Source organism: Microtus ochrogaster, chromosome 2 (assembly GCF_000317375.1).
Source record: "Microtus ochrogaster isolate Prairie Vole_2 chromosome 2, MicOch1.0, whole genome shotgun sequence".
Taxonomy (NCBI): domain Eukaryota; kingdom Metazoa; phylum Chordata; class Mammalia; order Rodentia; family Cricetidae; genus Microtus; species Microtus ochrogaster.
The window spans coordinates 39,813,820-39,827,233 of NC_022010.1; the positions used below are offsets into that span (position 1 = coordinate 39,813,820).

Sequence of the window (13,414 nt, forward strand, 5' to 3'; positions counted from 1 at the left end):
GGCATTTTAAAGAATAGTTTTCTTCTGAACTACATGGACTGGGTTGACCCACTGATGTGACCATCCTGCCTTTGGACAAGAGTCTAAGATCACCCCTCTCTCTCTCTTCTCAGGAACCCCAGTCCTACGTACTCAGGGATGTACACCCCATCTCGGTCCCTCCAGCCCTGCTCTTGCTGAAGTGATCCATGCCTGTTTCTGCCATCCATTTCCAGAAACTGTGTGGCTTGGCTTGGTCAGCCAGGCGTGCACATTGTCCCCTGAAGCCATGTGCCATCACTGCTCCTGGCCTTGGCCCATTGTGGTCTGCTTGCCTGTGCCTGCCACCAGTCCTGGTGTCACCTGCTTTCCCATAGGTCTGTCCCCTAGACGCCAGCTACAGTGACTGTTGAGGGTCCCATCTTTCTCACCTGGCTGAGGTCAGGGACCTCGTTTCTCTGTCTGGCTCAGGGTATCGTAAGGAACAGGTACTGAGTGAATGGACAAACAGAAGAAGAATGTAGGCAGATGGGATGGCAGCATACGCACACTCACCAGACTTTGACTTGGATTTGGATCCACAGACTGGGAAGAGGATGGACATAAAATTCCCAAAGTCGACAACTGCTAGGTAGGCTCCCGTGAACACCTGGAAGCAAATGGAGACGGAGTCTGGTCAACCCAGAGTCATCCTGCAGACACCACAGCACCGCCACCCTGGGATGCCCTCCACCACGTGGGTTACACTGGGGCGTGTCTGTGGCATGGGTAGCTTTTGCTGTGGAGCTATATACCAGACATGGAAACACTCTGAGCCTCAGTTTCCCCATCTGTAAAATTGGCATACAACCAGGCCTCCCTCAATGACTACCATGTAGATTTCTGGAGACAATTCATGGCAAGCATTTGGACCAGGACTCAGAGAAAGTCAACGGTACCAGAGACAAGACCATCACCAGTGGAAAGAGTGTAGATTGTGGCTTTGGAATCCTGGCCCGGGTATGCATTAAAGGGTGGCCTTACAGATGCTTCTCTGTGCCTCAGTTTCCACATCTGTAGCAGATGAATGATTTCGGGACCCCCATGTCATTGGACAGTTTCGGGACTATATGAATTAACACACAAGGGAAGCTTAGCACCAAGATGCAGTTAAATATTTAACAAACTCCAGCCAGCCAGCCCTTTTGGGCACAAGCAGAACCTCATTCTATCCCACAAGCCAACAGGAAAGGGAGTCTGGTCCAAAGCCATCAAGGTACTGTCCTCAGCAGCTCAAACCTCCAAGCCAGTGTCCTGACCACTAGGCTGCCCTTCTTTATCCCTGCCTGGGTGGCCACAAAAGTCAAATCCTGAGTTCCTTGGAGTGGGGCTCAAAAAAAAATATTCTTTGGGATATGTGTTTAGGGCTAGAAGCCTTTATCTGAGGTCCTACACTTTGGGGAAACCAGAAACTGCTTTTCCCTGTGCCAAATCCTACATCACTGCCTGGGGAAGGACTTGGCTGCCATTGCCGGGTCTCAGCCCTGCCGACAGTAGTGACAATGAGAACTAGCTGAACATCCACTATGAGCTGTGTACAGTGACAATACAGCAGTGAGCAAGTCCCTGCTCTGGTGACAGTAGCTCATTGTGGTGACTGGAACGAGAGTGACCTCCACAGACTCCTATCTTCGAATCCCTGGTCCCCAGTTGGTGGAACTGTTTGGGAAGGTCTAGGAGGTGTGGCCTTGTTAGAGGAGGTGTGTCATGGGGAGTTCAAAAGAATGACGCCCTTTCCAGTGTCTCTGTCTTCTACTTGAAGACCAAGATGTGAGCTCTCAGCTGTTCCTGACACCATGCCTCTGCGCTGCTATTGTGAGCCCTACACCGGCTAAAACCATAAGCCCCATTAAGTGCTTTCTTTCATATATGGCCTGGGTCATGGCCTTTTGTCGCAGCAATTGGAAGCTAACTAAGACACATAAGCTGAGAAACACAGCAGGAGAAGGGAGTTTGGAGCACTTGAGGGAGAGATGTGCCACAATTTTAAACACAGGGAGGCCTTTTTTGACTTTATGTTTTATGTGTGTGTGTGTGTGTGTGTGTGTGTGTGTGCGTGCCACAAGTGTACAGGCACACTAGGAGCCATGGAATCCCCTGGAGCTGGAGCTCACACAGGTATAGGTAACCTGGCACAGGTACTGGGGACCAAACTCTAGTCCTCTGGAATAGCATTGTGTGCTCTTACCCATGGGCACATCACTGCAGCCCCAGGAAGCTTTGCTCTATCATCTATCTATCATCTATCTATCTATCTATCTATCTATCTATCTATCTATCTATCTATCTATCTATCTATCTATGTATGTATCTATCTATTTTTGGTTTTTCGAGACAGGGTTTCTCCGTAGCTTTTGTTTCCTGTCCTGGAACTAGCTCTTGAAGACTAGGCTGGCATCGAACTCACAGAGAGCTGCCTGCCTCTGCCTCCAGAGTGCTGGGATTAAAGATGTGTGCCACCGCTGTCCAGTGGAAGCTTTGCTTTAGAAGGTGACTTTAAACAAATGCTTGAGGGAGGTGATGATGAGCCATGTGGACACAGAGGGAGAGAGAGGTGGGGAGCTTGAGAAAACAGAAAAGACAAGGTACAGGTTCCGAGAGGAAACTGCTCTGCATGCTGAGGGGAAAGACAGGTTTGTGTGGCTGCCACAGAGAAACAGAAGCCATGCTTGTGCTGGGCATACCTGGATTGTGAGCTGTCTGGCTAGAATGGCCCCCACCGTGTCACACAGACTGGTCAGGAGGCAGAAGGCAGCACACAGTGTTGACTGGTCCCGGCCACATTTTTTTGTGCATCTCAGGTAGAGAATCCTGGGGTGAGAGGGCCAGAGAGGACATCTTAGAAAAGGCAGCTATGACCTCTGTTCTATGAAGCACCGGCTCCCCCCATGCCCTGTAGTATCACGTTTCTGGATTCAGCCTACAGGTGGGGAAGAAAACACCAGAAGGAGAACCACGAGGCCATGCCGGGAAACTGGAGCTCTCATTGTAGAGATCCGTCCTCTTCTACAGAAGCGGGAGACCAGCGGGGCAAGGGGCATGTAGCTCAGATTCTCTCATTGTAGAGATACTGTCCTCTTCTACAGAAGCGGGAGACCAGCGGGGCAAGGGGCATGTAGCTCAGATTCTCTCATTGTAGAGAAACTATCCTCTTCTACAGAAGCGGGAGACCAGCGGGGCAAGGGGCATGTAGCTCAGATTCTCCCAAGCCTTAGCATGTTCTGAGACACCTGTGGTCCTAGCACTTGGGAAGCAGAGGCAGGAGGTTTTGAGTTCGAGGCCAGCTTGCACTACATAGTAGGTCTTATCTTTAAGAAAAAGATATGGGACTCCTCCAAATCAGTCTGGGTCAACAGACAGACAATCCCCCTCCCCTCCACAAACTAGCTGTTGGGTTTTATTTCCTGGAAGGGAAACAAAACAGGTTCTAAAAGTCACCCCCACAATACATACACACACACACACACACACACACACACACACACACACACACACACCACAGCTAACTATAGCGATAATTGCCTAAATTTAAAAGGCAATTTGCTTCTTTGAAGTTAGAGTGAAATCTATCCAGTCCATCTGTGCAGTGGGTGGCAGGCTCTGCCAGCTGAGCAATTTGTGCATATTCATAAGGCTGGGAAAACAAATCGGAGTGTCAGCACGGTGCTCTGGGCCCCTCGCCCTAGCTGCCCTAGCTCTCCAAATCGCTGGCTTTTCTCCCTTTAGCCCTCCCCCCTCCTTCCTCACACCTGGGCCATACAGAGGACAGGGCAAACTAGCAGAGGCCGAAACTTCTCTGGCAAGATCATCAATGCTGTCTCCACCACATGGAGGTTCAGATGTCTCCCTGCTGGTTATTTTATTTATTTTATTTTATTTTATTTTATTTTATTTATTTATTTAATAGCTCTGGCTTCATTCACTCAGACAGGGTGGTTGGTGTTTACTAAACTGATTAGGATCTGAGCATTGGTCCCAAGGAACATAGTTATAGAAGGAAGGCTGTTACCCAACACCCTAAACATTTCTGGGTCTTCAGCCCCAAGCCTGAAGCTCAGAGTGTTATTACTAGAAGCCCTGGTTCCAGGGGCAAGCGTGCCTAACCGTGTCAGCGGCACAGGGTGGCTGAGGAACAAAGGAGACAGTGGCGTGACAAAGGAGATGGTGCCTGCAGTATCCTCTTCCTTTGCACCCTCGACTCAGAGAGCTCAATCCCTGAAGCCTGCCTGTGCGACAGGCAGGACTATTGCCCCCTCAGGAAGCAGGCTCCTCATCCGAAAGGGCGCTAACAGAACCTGTCTTAGGGGCTGGGGCAGGCAGGAACCAAGGGCGTGAAGAAATGCACCCAGGCCGGAGTGTCTTTCCTGGACTCCAACCACGAGGTGGTGGGGCTGCAGATTCCGTGAACCACCATGGAAAGTCTGAGTGGCAGTCACCTGAGCGCTAAGGTGAGCTGGTGACAGAAGTGGGGTCAGAGGGATGACACACCCTCTCCATCCTGCCTGGGTATACTTGGGTGGCACCACCCTGGAAACTACCTCTGGATTTCCGTGCAAGGGACAGGGAGGCTGAAGACCAAGAGGCTTCACTCTCAGAACTCAGGGGACAGGGACTACCTGGCCAAACTACTTCAAGGCAGACAAAAGCAAAAATTGTGGCCGGAGTCAGATCGCCTCTGTCACACCTCTTTCCAGCTTTGGGTACATTAAAACTAGAAAACATCGAGAGGTTTACTAGAGTCCCTAAGGGTGGGCGGCAGATTCAGAGAGGTAATGGAGTTTAATGACCACTTACTAAGTCCTTCGCCTGCAGTACCTCATTTAATACTCGCATCCATTCTATGAGGCATAGCCTCATTATTCACAGGAGGTCTAAAGGCTCACACCTTGCCCTCGCTCCCCGCGGGACAGCAGGGAAAGGCTGACAACAGAAGCCAATCAAAGCCGCAGCCACTGCACCACCCAGCCTCCTGCCGCCGGCTCTCAGCCCAGCTTCCCCGTGCTCGGAATTCAGAAGGCACCGCACTTCAGTCCATAGAGCAATGTCAGATCTGACCCCGGACTTGAGCTGCCTCCTGAACAGCCCCCTTTGCGCCCCTGCCCCTAGGAGTCTTAGAGGAGCCGAGGCCAGTGGCGCCCAATCTCCCCCGAGGGTGGCCCGCCACCCCTCGCGCGGGTCCCAGCCCCATTACAGCGCGTGGGCGGCGATCCAGCAGCAGGCGGCGCAGATCCACAGGCCGAAGGAGATGCAGACACGACGGTGGGCGAAGCAGCGGTCCAGGTAGTCCCAGTTCCAGAGTGGGGACGCGGCGCCAGCCCCCTCCTCCATGGCCCGGCCGAGCGTCCCGCCGACCCCGGGAAAGTTCCGGGACCGCGCGGCTCCCCAGCCTCGCCTATTGTCGGGGTCTGCGGGGCGCAGGCCGCCCCCTAGCGGTGGAGCCGCGCGCAGCTGCCGCACAAAGGAGAACCCCGCCAGCACCCGATCCCTTTGCGCGGTCACCCCGGTTGCCAAGCCCGACAATACTCTGGCGCTGCCAAGCGCTTGTGGTGGTGGTGGGGGGAAGGAACTCCGAGGCGCGAGGTCACTGGTTCAAAAGGTGCAATACAGAAAGGTGGGTAGGGGACCGAGGGGGCCAGATCGCCTCCGCTTCCTCCTCTCTCGGCTTGAAACTGTCAAGGGCAAGCCTTGCGCCACCCAGCCTCCCTAGACCAGCCAGGGAGGGGTTAATTTGGGAACGTGCGGCTCCCATCCAGCCGCAGTGCCACACAATTAGGTAAACGAATGTTTTTCTTTAAAGCAAACCATTAGAATATCTTCAAAGTGTCTTTTCTGGCTTCGGTAAGTTCGTTTAAAGCACAGCACGATTGTCACCTCACTTTTTAGTTCCTTTTGAGGCAGGATTTTGCCTCTTAACCCAGACTAGCCTGGAGCTCTCTGTGTAGCCTCCAGGTGGGCCTCCAAACTCAAAGACCCCCTGCTTCAGCCTCCCCGGATGCTGGAATTGCAGCATATCCACAATGATGACCACTGTTAAGCCGAAATGAGATGTCGCTAGGGTCTCTGTGTCTCCTCCAGTTCCGTATTTTGACACTTAATCACAAAGCACACGAGTGGTGGTGGTGGCACAGACTTTTAATCCCAGCACTAGGGATGCAGAGGCAGGAGGATCTCTGAATTCGAGGCCAGCCTAGTTCTAGGACAGCCAGGGCTACACAGAGTAGCCTTGTCTGATGCTGGCCGGTGGGGGATCCACCCTTAAATCTCTGGGGGAGCCAGAGACCCCCACTCACTGTCTTTCTAAAGTGGGAACTGCCCTCATGTCACCGTCATATCAGTAGCAAGGCAGGGGTGCCTGATGCACACCCTATCGTTTCCGTTTCTGCTATGGAGATGGGATCATATACGGCACAGGTTAGCCTATGCTTGTTAAATAGTCGAAGACAACTGAACTTTTACTCTCTCTGTCTCCATCTCCCAAGTGCTGGGGCTACAGGCCTGCCTGCGACACCACATCTAGCTCCACGTCTGTTTTCCTCCTTTTTACAGCTTTCCCTCAGGCTTTGCATGCCTTCCCAAGGCTGGACCAAATGTAGAAAAATTAATTTAGTTATTGTCTATGTACATACATAGATCTAAGTAGGAGAGTCACTCCAAGATGTGTGGTTGCACAGAGCTGTGATCCTGGCACGCAGAAGGCTGAGGCAGGAGGAGCAAAGACCCAGGTCAGTGTGGGCTATATAGCGAAACTCTGTCAGAGGAGGGTGGTAGGGGAATATATGATTCATAGAGAGGGAACTATGAATCATTCTGCCTGTCAGGAAAAAAAAAGTCTACCAGGCCAGTGAGATAGGTCACCATTTGAAAGAGTTTGCTGCCAAGCCTGAAGACCTGAGTTCAATCCATCGAATGGAAGGGGCAAATGGGCTGTGAGAGTTTATTCGGAATGGCCCGCATAGACTCATGGTCCATAGAGAGTGGTACTATGGGGGGGGGTGACCTTGCTGGAGTAGGTATGGCCTTGTTGGAGGAAATGTGTCACTGTGGGGGCAGGTTTTGAAGTCTCATATGCTCAAGCTACATCAAGTATGGCACACAGTCTCCTTCTGCTGCCTGTAGATCAAAGTGTAGAACTCTCAGCTCCTCCTCCAACATGTCTGCCTGCATGTCATCATGCTTCCTGCCATGGTGATGATGGACTAAACCTCTGAGCTGTAAGCCAGCACCAATTAAATGTTTTCCTTTACGAGAGCTGCTGTGGTCATGGTGTCTCTTCACAGCAGTAGAAACTGTAACTAAGACGCTGGCCCTGCAAGCTGTCCTCTAAGTTCCATATTTAAATGTGCTCACGTGCAGGTGAATGCATACACACGCACGCACACACACACACACACACACACACACACACATACAATCAGCACATGGTTGTGGACCTGACTTCTTAGACTGGAATTTACCCTCTGCTCCCTACAGCTTGACTTGGAATAGAAGGTGCACTTGTATGGGTTTCAATTTAAAAGTGAGGTGTAATCCCAGCATTCGGGAGACAGAGGCAGAGGCAGGTGGATCTCTGAGTTCGAGGCCAGCCTGATTTACAAGAGCTAGTTCCAGAAACCCTGTCATGAAAAACAAAAAAAATCAGAAAACCAAAAGTGAGGCGGTGGCACCTGCCTTAGTGTTCCCATCACACTAGAGTCCTGCTGTTCAAGCAGTGACATGGGGAAAAGAATCGTTTATTGTCATCCTAAGGATACTGGGCTCAAAGACAGTGAAGAAGACTGTCCGCTAATGGCAGGGAGACCATGGCTCAGCTCTTGGTCCCTTTCTCTTCCCTGCTACCCCTGTTCCTGCATCTCTTACATGCTCGTCTCTTGTCCACCTCCCTAACAAGCCCAAGTTTTATTTATTTATGTTTTTTGAGCCAGGGCCTCACTAAGCAGGTCGGGCTAATCTGGAACTAGCTATATAGATCAGGCTGGCCTTGAGCTCACAGGGTTCTTAAATCCTCGATGCTGGGATTTAAGATGTGCACCCGTCTCTGCCTCCTCAATGCTAGAATTTAAGATATGCACCCAAACTGACTTTTTGCTTGCTTTTGGGACAAGGTCTTACTATGCAGCCCAGGCTGGCCGGCAACTCCACTAGGATTGTAGGCGTGGGCACCACGCTGGGCTCTTCTGTGTGTTGGGACTCCACTGTGCTTTTCTCTGCAAGTGGCTTTGTAATTTACTCATCTCTTTGCTGCACAGGCTTTCTGTTTCTTCCCGACTCAGCCTTAGCAGGTTGCAATTGTGTAGTGTGTTTCTTTCCTCTGGGTTATTGGCCTCTCTCTCATTCTTTAGATTCACGGGCTCAGCTCTCTGTTCGCTGCTTCCAGTTGGGTCTAATTGAACAGTCATGGCCAAAGTCTTGGTTTTTCCTCCCGAAGTTCCAGCACTTGGTGTCCACTGAGGTAAAAACACCACAGTGGTAGCACACAGGCCGACCATCTCACACTTTTGGCCCAGGGTCCCAGCACCAGCCCTGTAAACAAGAAGAGAATGGCTTCCCGAGAAAGACAAACAATGGAGGTCGTGGGGTTCCAGGGGGATAAGACAGCGACAGCCCACAGCCAGGAGAGGGTCTGTGCCTGAGGGGAACATCTCCCGCTGTTTAGACCCATTCTACCTCATCCCTCCCTGGAAGCTCCTCCACGCTTCCTGTTTCCTTTACCAGGCCACTCAGAGTCCCGCAGCTGCCCGCGAGTTTAGACCTTGTTTTTGGGCCCCGGTTCAGACTGCTGAAAGGAAAACCTAAGCGCCTGCCTGGACCTCTTGTCTTCCTGGGCAGTGGGCCACCTCGCTTCTCCCAGGCATTTCCTGCTGCCAGTGGCAGTGTAGCCGCAGGCATTGTCTTGCAAAGAAGGAAGGGCTGAGCCTGGGCCTCCTGCAGCAGCTTTCCTTTCTGTGAGGGCCCAGGGCAGAGGCACGGGGTTTCCTGACCACCTCATACAGAAGGGCAGCCTGAAGAGGAAGGGCTGTGGTTGCGAGCAGCCTTCTGTGACCAGGCAGAGTCCAAACACCCCCTCCACACACACAGCCAACCCGCAGATCTCGTCCCTGCTAGAAAGGCAGTAGCTCCGATCCTTCTTTTCATTTTCTAGAGTCAGGGACTTGAGCTTGACGTCTTCTTGCCTCAGCCTCCCAAGTGCTGGGATTTCAGATGGTGCGGCCACCACATCAGGCCTTCTGGTGTAATCACGTCTGCTTTTGAAGATGTTTCCTGAAGATGTTTTCTTCTAGTGGTTTATATATCCTTTTACATTCTCTTTCTGGAAAAGTTCTGGTCTTTAGGAAAGGTAAAAGAACACCAACTAGCGTTGCCAGTCGTTAATACCTCACCACATGTGCTCAGCTCTCTTGTTCACCTACTTGAAATTTCAGATATCAGGACACTTCACCTCAGATTTTGGTGTCTCCAAGGATACACCCTTTTTCTCTTTTTTAAATAGCCCATGGATTTAAGATATCTCTCTCTCTCTCTCTCTCTCTCTCTCTCTCTCTCTCTCTCTCCAGGGTTTCTCCTGGACCTCGCTCTGTAGACCAGGCTGAACTGACAGAGATCCACCTGCCTCTGCCTCACGAGTGCTGGGATCAAAGGTGTGCACCACCACCACCTGGCTAAGACTCTTTGAAAAGTTCAGTGCGAACCAACACCTGTAGTTCAAGCATGTGGGAGCCTGAGGCAAGATGACCACCACAAGTCTGCGGCCATCCTGGGCTACACGGAGTGTTCTAGCCACTTCTATTCCACACATACAGCAATGCCACCGAATACGAAAACTTGCTCACTTATTTTAGGTTTTTTTTTTTTTTCGAGACAGGGTTTCTCTGTAGCTTTGGTGCCTGTCCCAGAACTAGCTTTTGTAGACCAGGCTGGCCTCCAACTCCCAGAGATCCGCCTGCCTCTGCCTCCCGAGTGCTGGGATTAAAGGCGTGTCACTTATTTTAATAATGCATGGTTTTCCTAGCACAAGACTCAGTAGCTGAGCTGTACATCCTTTAGTTCAGGTCTTTTGTATTGTGTCCAAGGTTGGACTGTAAAATGGTTTCCTCGTGGGCCTGGTGAGGCCAGACAGGTTTGTGAAGATAGACTGTAGTGGTGTGCACTACTGTCGCACGTATCGAGTGCTGCCACTTTCCCTGGTGTCAACGTCGATCTCTTGTTTTAGGTGACATCAGCCATCTCTCCACCACAAGTGTGATTTGTTCACTAAGTAAGTGAATAGTTTAAAACCCCATGAGGGCCAGTAAGATGGCTCAGTGGAGAAAGGCACCCGACACCAATCCCGACAATCTGAGTTCAATCCCCATGTCCCACGCTGTGCAAAGCGATAACTGACTGCTCCAATTGTCCTCTGACCTCCACATGCTCACCATGGTATGTGTGTCACCCATTCTCATACACACGCTGAATAAATGTAAGAGAGAGAGAGAATACAATCACACTACTCCAGTTCCCCAGGAATCTTTAGTTTCAGCATCCACTGACAAACTGGCCTTGGATCTGTGCTTTCGCTGGTAATTGGGTCAATTTCAGTGTCTTAGTTAGGGTTTTATTGCTGTAAATAGAAGCCATGACCATGCAATGCTTATAAGTTCAGAGGTTTAGTCCACTGTTACTATGGCGGGGAGCATGGTGACATGCAGGCAGATGTGGTGCTGGGGAGGAGCTGCGAGTTCTACATCTGGATCTGCAGGTAGCAGGAAGAGAGAGAGACACTGGGCCTGGCTTGAGCTTCTAAAACCTCAGAGCCCACTCCCAGTGACACACTTCCTCTACAGGAGGAAATCAATACTTGGTACGGTAAACCTGGTCAAATGCCCATGGAAGGGGAAGTCATTGAAACAGCATCAAACTGCCTCTTAAATGTTTATCCCAGCCTTAACCAGAGAAGTCTCCAGCGAAAGGGTAGTGCATGAGAAGCCTCATGGCACACAAGGTGCTTCTCATAAGTGACAGAGTAAGTCCTCAGCTCTACACAAGGCATTTGATCCCATTTCCTGTAAGACTCGGGGAACACTGTGGGAGACAGGGGGGCTGCCCTCCTTCTGTAAGAGCCAGAAGACAAGGAGAAGGACTCAAAATGTCAGTTCTGGGAAAGACGCAGTCATTGCAACCATTGTTATGCCCGAGTTTCTGGTCTCCAAATGAATTTGCAGAGCTGAATTTCTGATGCATCAGGGTTTTTAATAATATTCAAACTCGAGTTTGGACTAACACCTTTCCAGCACCCCAGCATGGTGGGTGCAGAAAGTGTGGCATGGATCCCTGGGAGGAGAGAACTTTTAAAGGGGAAATACCATAATCAGGGGAGTTCATGTCCTGTCATCTTGGGATTGGGTAAGGAGGGCATAGGGTAAGGTAGTTTCTGAACCCAATGGTCGGTTTTTGGGCCCGAAAACCTAAGAAAGAGCCATTAATAACTGACAAGGTATCTTCAAGAACAGGATGCCTCCCAAGAACATCTGGACCTCATTAAATTTTATGGCCCTGCTCCCTGTCTTCTGAATTGGCCATTTTTAGGGTATCTGTTCCAATTCCTGCTATGGCAGCACATTTCTGGAGCTGAGATCCCCTACCCCCTCCCCCAAGCTCATATGGCTTAAGATGAAGCTCCTTCTTTAAAATGGGGTTTGCAAAGTCAGGTCCTCATAAGGTGAACTCAGAGCAGCTTCATATGCCTACATGGGGTTCACACAAGAATAGGCCCATCAACAGCCAGTTTGGATGGATGAGCCGCACCCTCCCTGCTAAACTATTGCTACTGATGGATTAAGGGAGCGAGGGAGTCATTGTCTCTAGTCGTATAAACACTGACCCAAACAGGCTCCAATGCACAGTTCTAGTCTAATGGTCACACGGAGCCTGGTAAAACCAAATGGGTCACATAACCAGCTAAATGTTGTGACTCAGAAAGGAATGGGAACAGGGGCTGATATGGATAGGAGGGAGAGAAAAGAGGCAAAGAGAAGTCATCAGATTGTGTCATAGTCAAGTTTGAAGTTATAAAAAAAAAACCCAAGTTAATAAAAGAATGAGAAAAAAACCCTTCAGAAATGGTGCTGGGTTTGGGCCGATAGGGACAGTTTGGCAGAGAAATAGCAAGAAAATACAAATAGTGGTCAAGTGTAATGTAAAGCCTGAAGTCTGCAACCATCTTACCTGCTGGGAAGGGATCACCCCCCTCCCCGGTTTTTTCGAGACAGGGCTTTTCTGTAGCTTTGGAGTCTGTCCCAGAACTAGCTATTGTAGATCAGGCTGGCCTCAAACTCACAGAGATCCACCTGTACTGGGATTAAAGGTGTGCTCTACCACCACCCCCGGCTACTCTCTACCTCTTAGGTGTGGATAAAGATGTGTGCTCTCAGCTGTCCTGCAGACATGCCTTGCTCCACCGTCATAGACTCTAACCCTCTGAAACTATAAGCCTAATTAAATGCTTTCTCTTATAAGCTGCCTTGGCCATGTTGTTTTGTCACAGCGATAGAAAAGTAACTAAGACACCAGCCAATAGGGCAGCCAGTGCTATAGGTGGCTAGTTATACCAAAGATACTTACGTACAAACAAAAATTCAGTTCCTCAGCCATACTGGTCATCCCTCAGTACTGAATAGTCACCATGACTACAGCAACCTTGGTCAGCAGAGGTCACAGGATATATCCTTACGGCAGGAGGGTCAAGTGGATGGTGCTCTATTTCAATTGGGAAACCTGAGTCTGAACATGTACGATACTGTAGAACGACGAGAATGAATGCTCTAGTTATCACGTGTACTATGGACGACTCCACAATGTTGTGTTACAGGATTCAGACTCCCAGAAGTACATACTGCAGACTCTTTCTCCACAATACAAAGGCAGGGGAACGGTCAGAACAGAAAGGCTGTTGCCTTCACAAGGTGCAGCTAAAAGGAAGCAAAAGAAAGGGGGGACTCTGGGATGTGGGTCAGGCTTGGCGCCACGACTAGGGTGCCATTTATCTGTACACTGTGGCTTGTGCACTTCCTGTAGACATAATATATTTCAGCAGAACCGTGAAAATCCAGTTTAGGGCATGAAGGCGTGGCTGAGGCTAAGAGCACTGTATGCTCTTCTAGAGGACCGGGGTTCAATCCTCAGCTCCTACCTGCAGCTCGCCCCTCTGTGAATCCAGTTCTAGGAGATTCAGTGCCCTCTTCTGGCCTCCAGGGCACCAGGCATACAAATGGTGTAAGACATATTTGTAAGGCATATTACTCACACATATAAAATATATAAAATAATGCCGGGCGGTGGTGGCGCACACCTTTAATCCCAGCACTCGGGAGGCAGAGGCAGGCGGATCTCTGTGAGTTCGAGACCAGCCTGGTCTACAAGA

General features: G+C 50.4%; 1 protein-coding gene across 3 annotated transcripts in view; it reads right to left on the minus strand.

Annotated features, from left to right (window-relative positions):
• The window catches only part of Tmem44 (transmembrane protein 44), a 33,987-nt gene extending 28,413 nt beyond the window's left edge, over nucleotides 1–5,574 (minus strand). Inside the window, exons 1-3 of one of the 3 annotated variants that reach the window (XM_026785381.1) lie at nucleotides 5,210–5,574; nucleotides 2,703–2,829; nucleotides 535–628 (exon numbers count right to left, since the gene is read on the minus strand). In XM_026785381.1, coding sequence (XP_026641182.1) covers nucleotides 535–628; nucleotides 2,703–2,829; nucleotides 5,210–5,346 — 358 coding nt within the window. In that variant the 5' untranslated portion in view covers nucleotides 5,347–5,574. The remainder of the gene's footprint in view (nucleotides 1–534; nucleotides 629–2,702; nucleotides 2,830–5,209) is intronic. The other 2 variants (XM_005344804.3, XM_005344803.3) reach the window with 2 other exon arrangements.
• Between the last annotated feature and the right edge of the window lie 7,840 nt (nucleotides 5,575–13,414).